The sequence below is a fragment of the Psammomys obesus genome, unplaced genomic scaffold, assembly GCF_907164565.1.
Source record: "Psammomys obesus unplaced genomic scaffold, mPsaObe1.curated_primary_1811, whole genome shotgun sequence".
NCBI lineage: Eukaryota > Metazoa > Chordata > Mammalia > Rodentia > Muridae > Psammomys > Psammomys obesus.
In genome coordinates this window covers 56,660,061-56,671,804 of record NW_026591086.1, presented here as the reverse complement: position 1 = coordinate 56,671,804, position 11,744 = coordinate 56,660,061, and the positions used below count along the sequence as shown (strand labels likewise).

The 11,744-nt window shown below is 44.6% G+C and overlaps 1 protein-coding gene across 1 annotated transcript in view; it reads left to right on the top strand.

The window, feature by feature from the left end:
• The first annotated feature begins 6,924 nt into the window (after positions 1 to 6,924).
• Uggt2 (UDP-glucose glycoprotein glucosyltransferase 2) overlaps positions 6,925 to 11,744 on the top strand; it is an 87,135-nt gene continuing 82,315 nt past the window's right edge. The window contains exons 1-2 of the mRNA XM_055609925.1: positions 6,925 to 7,122; positions 8,881 to 8,963. Coding sequence (XP_055465900.1) covers positions 6,965 to 7,122; positions 8,881 to 8,963 — 241 coding nt within the window. The 5' untranslated portion in view covers positions 6,925 to 6,964. The remainder of the gene's footprint in view (positions 7,123 to 8,880; positions 8,964 to 11,744) is intronic.

The following is an 11,744-nucleotide window of genomic DNA, read 5'->3' as shown; positions in this document are numbered from 1 at the left end:
AAGATCTATTGATTTTTTTTTTTTTTTTTTTGTCACTGTGATAATGCACCAACTCACTGCCGGACATTTTCTCTTCCAATGGGCAAGTGTTGGTCCGCTCTGCGGCGATTCCTGTCAGCTCTCTTTTGTCATCACACGTGTTTTATGCCTGTGAGGCAGTTTAGTGTGACAGGGAGACGCTGTGGTGTCACCAGCATCGCTATGCTGAGGCGGCTCCACTCTGCCCCAGCTGGAGTTACTGCTAACTCTGCAAGCTGGCTGCATCAGAGATAAAGCAAAAGCCAACTGCTTAAATAGAAATCCAGACAAGACGGCAGAGAAATGGGTAGGCAAGAGATAGCTCCTCAATCAATGGCAGAAATGATTCTGACACTTCAAATTACAGTCACTTCAAACATAAATTTTAGGTGAGGATGTGGCTTATAATTCCCAGGAGGATTTAATGCCAAGCCTGCACCAATGTTCCCACCAGTCTGGGAAATTTATGAACAGAAAAATTCTGCTTCATGAACATTGAGGTTTAATATGAAACTTAGAGACAAATTTACAAAGCACCTGTTAGTTAAGTGTGAAATTCATTACTGTCCGTAATTAATATAAACTATAACCCACTGGAAACTATATAACAAAACAGGGCAGTAACTTGTAGCTGTGTGTTTTCAGATGCCATTGCTTGCCATAGCCTAGGTATGCACAAGGCATTTAATAAGGATTATTTTATTGACTATGACGCTGTGGTGACTTACTCTGAATTTTAAACCAGTGAGAGGCTCATCTAAATCTAAGCAATTGCATTAGTGTTTATTTTTACAGCTGGGTATTTAAGTCTCCATAAAGTGACCACATTGGCAGTTTCATCTTCATTACTATCATATATGTTAATATGTTCATCAAATGTGCTAAAGTACTTAAGTCCCCAATCCTGGATTTATTAGCAAACTTTCAGGATATTTATTTTCTGGCCAATTTTAATGTACCAGTGAATCCTTTTTTTTTTTTTTTTTTTTAACTTTGAGACAGTGCCGCCATCTAGCCTGATCATTGGATCTCTGCTGTCGCTGTTGGTTCTAAAACCGTCAACTTGACACAAGGCAGATTATCTGAGAGACAGTCATAGTTCAGAGCTTACTCGGGTCAGGCAGGACTGGAAGCATGTCTGGAGGTCTGGCTCCATCATTGATACAGGAGGGGTCAGCTCACTGAGAGCAGCACCATTCGGGAGCAGGGCATTCTGGACTGAATAAGAAAACTAGCTAAGTTTAGGCCAGTGTGAGAGTCAGCAGGCAGCCTCCCTCCTGGCTCTGCTTCAAGCTCCAGCCTGAGATCATGCCCTGACATTCCTCGCCTGAAGGTGAAAGCTGAAGAACTTTCTGCCTCTAAGTTGCTTCTGGTCAGAGTCTTTTCTCACGGTGACATGATGAACTTCAGTGTGTCCTCATCGCTGGCCTCTCTATATGTGTCTGAGACATGCAGATTCCTGGACATGGTATGCACGTCTGCTCTCCTTAGAAGGTTCCATCTGAAATGTTCTGGAAGCCATCTGATTCAAAAACAAAGCTCTCTGTGGTGTGAGATGAAAGGGCCAGCTTAGATGGAGGTGGGACAGCGCTGGAGGAGGGAGCAGACCACTGAAGTAAAGGCATTGTGTGAAGACATACCTGAACTACAGGGGCAAGTATGTAGAGAACCAGGATCATGAAACACAACAACCTGAACCCTCTGGGGATGTGCTCAAGTTCCTATTTTCTCTAGTTCCTCCTTCTGTGGTCCCAGGGGACCACAGGGCTATTTCAACCAGGGCCCTCCTCTTCCAACTTAGTGCCTGAAATGCATTCACACTGAATTACAAAGGAAAGGCACCAGACTAACAGGGGAAAGAGAAAGGAGAAGAGCAACAACAACAACAACAACAAATGGGCACTAAGCAACAATTAAAATAAATGAAAAGCTTTATAGGGTCAGAGGACCTTGGACAACTTCTCACCTTCTCTCCATCTCTGTGCCCCATTCTCCTATCTCCAACTGAAATAAGATGCAAGATGCAAATGCCGCTATTGATGGAATCTAATCAAATTGTCCCCAAGCTTCTGTTTTCATCCAGATCCTGCCCCTTCATTCTCAGATGAAATGAGAAGAAGAGAAGGCAAACAGGAAGAATTAACTTTTCTGATATTCCTTTAGCTAGCCAAGAATAATGGAATTTCGGCCTTTTAAATAGAACACACATTGTTATTTGATCTTATTCAAGCCAGTTGCTAGGTCGGGAGACTTACAAAAATGGCATAACTGGTGTAAATTTTCTTGTCTCGTAATACTTGATATAACTTAATTTTAGATGTGATTTTTTAGCACATCCAGCTGCAAGTATAACAAAGCCAAGATGGTTTAACAATAAATGTTGGCATTTCCTTCTCTAGAGTTACTATACTATTTGAAATAAAGGCCCTTCTTAACTGCAACTTAACATTCAAACAACTAGTATTGATTTTCTCCAACCAACTAAACTCACATCATGGTAGTTATTCTAAGTAGAAGGTATTTACTTGCAGCAGACAATCCTTCCATTGATGTTGTCTTCTACATCTCACCCCATGCCTGCTCTCCAGACTAACTTTTGCTTCAAAACAGATATTTTAAAATAGATGGAACACATGAGTTTTGCTGTGACATTATTGCTCATGTCCTTGTTTCTTAGCCACAGAATCCCAATCTTGTCAAGAAAGAGAGGGAAAATATCCCAGCTGTAAAATTCTATTTCCACCATGGAGCATGGGGCCAGTTAATAAACAGCCTCATAAGCGAGTCTTCAAAGGAGAGTTGTATTAAACACAATCAGCTCAGTCAGGCAACCAGGTTTGATCTTTCTTCCTTCTCCAGCCAGAAACACATTAATATGTGGTGGAGATATGGCCGCCAGCTATGATATCGAGGTTAAAACATAAACATGGCCAATAGAAGACTGTAGCAGTCGGAACTGCCATGAAACCTTTTCTAGCTTAATGAGAACAAGAGTAGGAATCACTCACTAGTTGAAGCTATTATTGACATAATTGTCAGAAAAAGCCTATGTGGTCAATTGTGACACTATTATTTAGTGCTGGGATTTAGACCATGGCCTCATATTGGCTAGACAAGCGCTCTACCAATGAGCTATAACCACCAACCTTTCATGGAAGCTATTCTTTAGGAAGTACCAAGAGTGTCAACTAAAGTCAATCTTTTAAGTAGTGTCTTCAGTCCCCTGCCTGCTACGTGTGCCTAGGGCACAGCCAACAGAGGTGAGCTGCAGGTTGTCCTCCACGCCTCATCGCTCACACTCCCAAGGAGACCTGCAGGGCCCCAGGAACACCCAGCTGTCCCGAGCTGTCCCCAGCTGCCCTGAGCTGCCCGAGCTGCCCTATGCTCCTCCACCTCTGTCCCAGCTCTAGGATCCAGCCATTGGTCCACTGGCCTTCACCAGGCCTGGGACACCAGGGCCATCCAGGGATAACCAGATGACTAAAGGGCAGTGTAAGAACATAATCAACAAGAGCCAGGGCAACATGGCACCTTCAGAGCACAGTTGTCCTACTACAGCAAGCCCTGGGTATCTTATGTAGTATCTTCAACAATGAGTGAAGAGGGACAGAGTCTCTGTCTTAATCTTACACCACTGTGGAAAGTACTGTCTTCAGTTCAGAAGTTAACTCTAAAAGTTGCGCTTCAAGACAACTTGATCATTAGAGAGATTAAAACTAAAGCCAGGATGGCATACTACTTCACTTTTTGTAAGGCTAGAGAGAAATTGGAATCCTTACACACTCACTCCCTTTTGGTGAGAATGTGAAACAGTAAATCACTAAAGAAAACAGTATGGCAATTTCTCATAAAGCTAAAAGTAGAATTATATGGTCCTGCAATTCCACTTCAGGGTAGAGAGCTGAAAAAACTGAAAGGAGAATCTTAAAACTATATTTCTATACTCAAATCCATAGCAGGGCTATTAGCAAGGATTAAAACATGGAAGAAACTCAAGTTTCCATGGAAGAATGAATGAACAAAATGTTACCATCTGATAGCAGAGTATTGTTCAGCCCTAAAAGTGAAGGGAATTCTGAAACATGCCAAGCATAGAGAAAGCTTTAGAGAACTCTGCTACAACAGACCAGTCAGGAAATGGTGTGTGGTTTTAGTCATGTGATTATCTAGAGGCGTCAAATCATCAGGAGCAGAAAGTAGAAGGCGAGGTTGAGAGAAAGATGGCGAGGTGAGGAATCCCAGAGATCCCTGCATGCCAGTGTGCGTGTACTCAACTGTACAAAGCTATACCGCACCGCGGGTAAAGTGACCGATTTTATCTTACAGGGATCTTGCCACTGACAATAAACTCTTTGACCTCACTAGCCTATGTGTAGGCATAGGAGGTATTTGTCAGGTACCAAGTTCCAAGTTCTCATATAACCAAAATGATTAATCTAAGAATGAGTGCAGTTCACAGCCTGCTCCCTGAAAGCCACCGTAATGGACGGCAATGCAAGCATGCACCCATGTCACCCGAAACATCCCGCTAGAGGCTGGGCAGCTCAGCAGCACAGTACCCACTGAGTACACACAGAGCACTGGGCTCAGTCCTGGGACTTCACAAACAAACCAATAAATTGGAGTCAGACATTTGTAACTTACTTTAAATAAAACATGCAAAGTTAGAAAATTGGACTTGCTGATCCTTAAATTAAAAACTCTCAACCATTATTCATTTGCTTATAATTTTGACATAATCATACCTAAGAGGAGCTATAACAAATTCCTTAAGTTTATGAATTCTTCCCAATTGGAACAGAGGGTAGGATGCTTTTGATATTTAAAATATTCCAATTAAATCATGAAAATAGTGTCTGCTTTACAACAAAAGATATCTGAAAACAAAAGGGGATTTTAAACTTCACTTAAATGTTAAGACTTTATTTTGGCTCAGAAAATTGAGATTCTTATTATCTACCTTTACTCTCACATGGCACCATTCTAATCACTAGATGCACGTAGCTGGCTCTGTACCTTAAGAATTCAAGATGATTTATTCCAGGAAACACGTTTCTTATTATAAAGAACTCATTAATCATGTCTTCCACATATAATGAAAACTGCTATCATGAATTTTTCATTCACAGTGCCCTGAAGTGACTAACTCTGAATTGCATTTTCCTAAGAGGAGAGAGTGCTAAGGCATGATCATGTCTCTGGGGTGTGCACAGTTCATGGCCAACCTGCACCAGGTTCTCAGAGCTTATTGATCAAATTTTATAATTACTCATTTTACTCTTTGGCTATTTTGCTGACTTAACTGTGCTTTGTTGGGTTTTTCATACCTGCAAGGCAACTGCAAGGAAAAGGAAGCTTGAAGGTCACCCAGTCTTGCCCTCTTACCGGCAGGCAAAGAACAACCCAGGAGATGATCGCTGTGAGAGAACATTCTAAAATGATCTCAGTTGCTAGGAAAATACCCTAAGAGATAAAGTGTGTAATCACACAGTCGATATTAAGTGAATTTCATTCTCTCCAAAAGAATGCTGTAGCATGCCCACTTCTCTGAACAGAAATGCATGCTAACAAGTTTCATTTCTTTAATGACATAGCGCATGTGACTTACATAGCAAGTCAGTTTTTGTTGTTTGCTTTTGAGTAAAGATTGGCAATGTATGAGATGTGCTGACATTCAGACTCGCAGTCAACACTTCATTTCCACAATTTCAGCCAAAAATGAAGAATTAAAACAAAAACATCTAAAAGATTCACAATATACTTCTCCTCAGACTCTGGCTGGAAATATAGTTCCTTGGCCCTAGCTTTCTGTTCACCTACCCGAGGCCTTTTCAGTACTTACTGATCCTCCACATACACCTGCCAGCAATGAGTGAGGCCTGAGCTCTCAGAGAAGCCGCCATCTGCCCTAGGGGAAATGAGCCAGAACTGTGTTCAGGTCCTAAAGTGAAAACCCAATCCGAGGCAGCTGAGGGGGGTGGGGTGGGGTCTAAAGAATGAAGAGTCCTCTGAAGAGATATCAGTAAGTGAACACTCTGCTCTGGAAGTGACATTTCCCTGGGCCTTTTTTCAGAACAGGGTCTTCTAAAGAAAACTAAACCAGAGAGGAAATGGAGCGCTCTCGCCCTCTCCATCTGCCTCTGTGTCTGTGTGTCCGTCTTCTTATGTCCCTCTCGTCTGTGTGTGTGTGTGTAAGTGTATGCTTGCGTGTACGTTGGCAGCTAGAAGGGATGGCTATACCCACAGGGCAGCGATGTACACAGACGGGAAGCAACGGCTCTGTGCTCGCCCTGTACGGTTTTTCCAGCCTCTCTCTTACATTTCACTCCTATCGTTTAACGGCACTTTCGTGCTCAGCTGTAATCTTTGGAAGCACCACTCGCTCCATCTTGTCCGTGCGCAGGCCTGGGCCTTCCAAGGTCTGAAACACACTTCTGCGTCCAACTCCAGAAGCGAGTGTGGCTCCTAGGTGAGGGGCCCTAAGTGAGGGCGAGCTCGGGAGCGGCCAAGGACAGCGAAAGCCTGAGGCGGCCACTGGTAAACCACCCGCTCTCTCAACAGTGCGCACAGCTGCAGCTTCGGACGTTAATCCTGAGGCCTAGTCTCACTCGCACACTGGCCCTGGTAATCGTAAACTGAAAGTCTGCCTCACCCAGGACTAGCTGGACTGGGGCAGCTCCAGCTACTCATGGCTTGGCACGGGGGCTCCGCACCCCGTGTCCCGGGCCTGCCCCCCCGGGACCCCGCGGCAGACCCTCCGAGCATCCTCCAGGCGGCCTCGGTGAGCGCGTCGGCCCGGGGACTCTCCGCAGCGCGCCCCCTGGACCTCGCCGGCCACGCATGCGCACGCTCGGGCCGGCCGAGTAACGGACCACAGCTCCCCCCACCGGAAGTGGGGCGCGGCGCGGCGCGGCGGCGCGGCGGCCCGCGCTTCCCTCGGCGCACCATGGCGCGGGCCGGAGCGGCCGACGAGCGGCGGCTGCTCCTGCGCTCCGTCGCGCTGTGGCTCGCCCTGCTCGGCGCCCGCACGACGGCCGCGTCCAAAGCGGTGACCGCGCACTTGGCTGCCAAGTGGCCCGAGACCCCGCTGCTGCTGGAGGCCAGGTGGGTGCCGAGGCCGGGGCGTGGCGGCGGACCCTGGATCGGCGCAGACGCCGCCGGCAAGATGCTGCGCAGAGCCCCGCGCCCCGGGGTCCTCGCACGTCCCCGCGTGTCCTCCCATCCCGGGGCCCCTCAGATCCGCTCAGGCCGACCCCACTCTGATGCATCGCCCCGTCTAGCCCCAGCACCCCCTTAGATCTGCGGTCCTCTGCGACCCCGCAGCTCCTCAGCCCCCTCAGATCTGGCGTCTTCTCCGACCCCAGCGTCCCCTCAGAGCTAGTGTGCCCTCAGATCTGGCACCCTCGGTACCTCTCCAACCAGGCGTCCTCCTCTTGTCCCTCTATGTCCCCAAGCACCTGGAGCATCATTGCGCCCAACAGTCACTCTGCCACTCACTCACCCCACTTTCCTGCCCGCCTAGGATTTTTAAAACTTCTCTGTCCCAAGCTGATTCCTGTTCCTAAACGTCTTACGGACATGGAAGGTGGCATTTAATGCAAACCTTTCTGAACAATTCTAGTTGGCAGACAGCACACTCAGAGCGCCTGGTTTTCCAGTTACGTTTTATCTCCCAAGTTAACAGGGGAGGAGGCAGCTTCTCAGTTACACCCTTGTCCCCAAATATCTCTACAGCGGGATTTGTTATTCATTCTGTGTACTTTCCTTGCATAAAACAGACATATTACTGGATTTTGCCCTTTCATGTTCCCGTAAACGGAATAGAAACCCTGCCCCTCATGGCTCATGGTGGCACACCCTTTTAATCCCTGTGGAGCAGGAGGACGAAAAATTTATGAATTTGTGGCTAGCCTAAGGCTACCAACGGGAGACTTTGTCTCAATTTTTGTTCCTGTGTATTGGGCATAAAGTTTTGTAACCGTTTTAATGTATTTACAAAACAATATCCCATGCATCTAAAAAGAAACCTCATCGCATTATTACATCACTGATCGCATTGCATTTACTTGATGCCACACAGCAGTTCTTACTGACTAAATGGTTCTAGCTTAAATGTGTCTGTTTCCTCTTATCCACACTGCCTGACCTGATCCCACGGTTGGTCCCCATCGGTCAGTATTTTTGTTATTTATTTATTCTTCTGTCATTCATTACATCCAGACTGCACTCTCCCCTCCCGCCACCTTCCCAGTCCTTCCCCCATACCTTCTCTCCCCCAGATCCACTCCTCCACTTCCCTTCAAAAACAGAGCAGACCTCCCAGGGCCATCAGGTGGCCATGACATAAGTTACAGTAAGAAAAGGTACAAACCCTCATATCAAGGCGAGGCGAGGCAACCCAGTCGGAGGAGAAGGGTCCCAAGAGCAGGCAAAAGAGCCAGAGACACCCCCACTCCCACTGTTAGGAGACCCACAGGAACACCCAGCTACACAACCACAACATAAGCAGGGACCTAGCTGAGACTCATGCGGGCTGTTTTTCAGTCGGTGTGAGCCCTGATGAGCTCTGCTTTGTTGATTCTATGGGGTGTGATGGTGTCCTCTGCCAGGGTCCGGCTCTGGGTGAGGTCAGGGTCTGAAGAAGGGTGGAGGGAAGAGCAGCAAGGGAGGAGTGAGTCAGGCATGGGGGGTTGGGAGGAGCTTTACGTCCTGACTGACTGACAGTCTGGGTGCCTTTTTATTTATACAGAATTTAGTAGGCAGGGATAGATGCATGTTGTTCCAAAACATAGTTCTACAGTGTAGCTTAGGTATCTAACCTATTTTTTATTTTTATTTATTCATGGCTTATATTTTTAACAGTGAATTTATGGCAGAAGAAAGTAATGAAAAATTTTGGCAGTTTGTGGAAACAGTAAGAGAATTAGCAGTTTATAAGCAAACAGGTAAGTGATGTACATATTTTAGCATATGAAATTTATGCTTATATGCTTACATTAGATGTGTTTTAAATCATCATAGTTAAATATGAATGCTGAGTGGGTTAGTAACTCAGAACATTATTTGAAGTTTGGGCATGTAGCTCTGCTGGTAGAGTTCTTGCCTAGCACACAGAAGCCCTGGTTTGGGTCACCAGCATCACCAAGGAAATAGGCACGATGACCCACTCTTGAAATCCCATCCTTTGTGATGCAGAAAGGTGAGAAGTTCAAGGTCATCCTTTGCCATATATTGAGTCAAATGTTACTCAGAGCTGCATGTGATCTTGTCTAGGAAGAAAGAAAAAGAAAGAAAGAACTCTCTGAACTTGAACAGATGTTTTAGTGGAAACTGCACTACCTATTTTTGTGCCAGCTTGACACAAGCTGGAGTCACTTGAACAAAGGAAACCTTAGTTGAGAAAATGCCCGACTCAGCTAAACCTGTGGGCAAGCCTGTGGTGCCTTTTCTTAATAAGTGACTAAATATTACCCAATAGCATTCTGGGTATGCCCGCTTTTGGCCATGATTCTGGGTGTATATGAAACCTGGCTGGGTCTGGGCATGGTGGTTGAAACCAGTCTGGTTGACATAGAAAATTCAGGCCAGGCAAGGCTACGTAAGTGAGACCTGTTTTGAAAAGAAAGAAGAAGGAGAAGGAGAAGGGAAGGGAGAATGAAAGAAAGAAAAGAAAAGAAAAGAAAAGAAAGATAGATAGATTGATTTAGGGAACAAGCCTATATGCAGCTCTCTTCCTGGGTTCCTCCACCTTAGTTCCTGCCTCCAGGTTCCTGCACAAATTCTTGCCCTCACTTCCCTTCAGGAAGGACTGTGATCCGGACAGGAAAGTGAAATGAACCCTGTTCTCCCATGTTGCTTTGGTCATTCTGTTTTATCACAGCAATAGAAGGAAACTATTGTAACTAGGAAACTATTGTAAACATTCATTTCTAAGATAGATATAAAACCTGTAGGAACACTCAAATAATTAGTAATGATTGTATATTGTTACAGAAAATATCAAAATTTCTGCAATATTTAACCTAAATTTCTTTTTTTAATATTTATTTATTTATTTATTTTAAATTTTATTTTTTTCTTATCAGTTACATTTTATTAACTCTGTATCCCGTGTCCCGATCCCTCATTCCCTCCCAGTCCCTCCCTCCCTCCCTCATCTCCACCGTGCCCCTTGCCAAGTCCACTGATAGGGTGGACCTCCTCCCCATTCATCTGATCCTGTTTTGTCAGGTATCTTCAGGACTGGCTGCAAAGCTCTCCTCTCTGGCCTAACTTTTGCACTGGGATATTTTTTTCTTCTTTTTAATAGGCTTGATCTTTTTGAGTTTTAAGACTACAGTAGAAGTGGGGAAAAGTGCAGAGATTTCTCCTGTCTACTCCACTCATTCACACAAACAGCCTCCCTTATTCAGAGTCTTCACCTGAGTCGATTAACCTACAATGATTCATCATTACTGTTTAAAATTTATAGTTTATACTCTTAGTATTGTGTATTCTGTGAGTTCTAACAAATGTTTGGCCTTGCATTTTTATTGCCTGTGTACTTTTGCTTTAGAACTCTTGAAGATATTCCCAGTAATCATCCTACAAAAGTCAGAATAATGTATTTTCATATCATTATCTAAGATTGTAATTCCTACTTTTATATATCCCAAAATGTGTGTATCTATATCTACTAACACTTACATTAATATATATTTTTAGAGAATATCAAAATATCGAGGCCATTAAAGGTAGGCTATAACAGAAGCTATAGCTTTATTCTGAAGGAAAGGTATTTTCATCTTGAAATAACATAGATGACATGAATGTAGAATTCCATAGAAATTAAATCTTTAACCATTTAGACACAGAAACTTTTTATTGTAGATGATTAAATAGTTTTATTTTTACTCAAATGTAAGTGGAAGATAATTAGTTTTAAGTATTCATTTGCTGCAGTGTGTTTGGCTCAAGTGGCTTTGATATTTAGCAATGTTTGACTTAATTAGATAGATCCTAAAAATAAAGACGTCAGATACCTTTGATGGCATTTCAGGTAAAATATTTATAAAAACCTAGCAATTTATTAAGATGCTAGGCACTGCTTAAATGGTGATACTGTAAGGCTGAGGAAGTATGACGTATGTATTCAGTACTTAATAATATGGTAGAGTCACGAAACAGCACACTCTCAGGTGGGCCTACTCTCAGGTGTGTCTAATCTCACTCAGGTGTGCTTACGCTCAGGTGTGCACACTCAGAGCTGCAGCAGGGCTCTGCATGGTGTGAACACAGAAGGTGCCTAGTCAACCTTGGGAGAAGGTCTGCTTAAACTTTTTCTACTTGTGATGACTTTTTAAACAAATTTTATTAATTACACTTGATATCCCCCCATAAGCCCCTCCCTCCTCCCCTCCCAATCCCATCTTCCCTCCCCCTTATCCACGCATGCCCCTCCCCAAGTCCGCTGATAAGGGTGGGCTTCCTCTCCTTCCTTCTGATCCTAGTCTATCAGATCTCATCAGGAGTGGCTGCATTGTCTTCTTCTGTGGCCTGGTAAGGCTGCTCCCCTCTCAGGGGAAGGTGATCCAAGAGCAGGCCAATCAGTTTATGTCAGAGACAGTCCCTGTTCCTATTACTATGGAACCCACTTGGACACTGAACTGCCATGGGCTACATCTGTGCAGGGGTTCTAGGTTAGCTCCATGCATGGTACTTGGTTGGAGTATCAGTCTCAGGAAAGA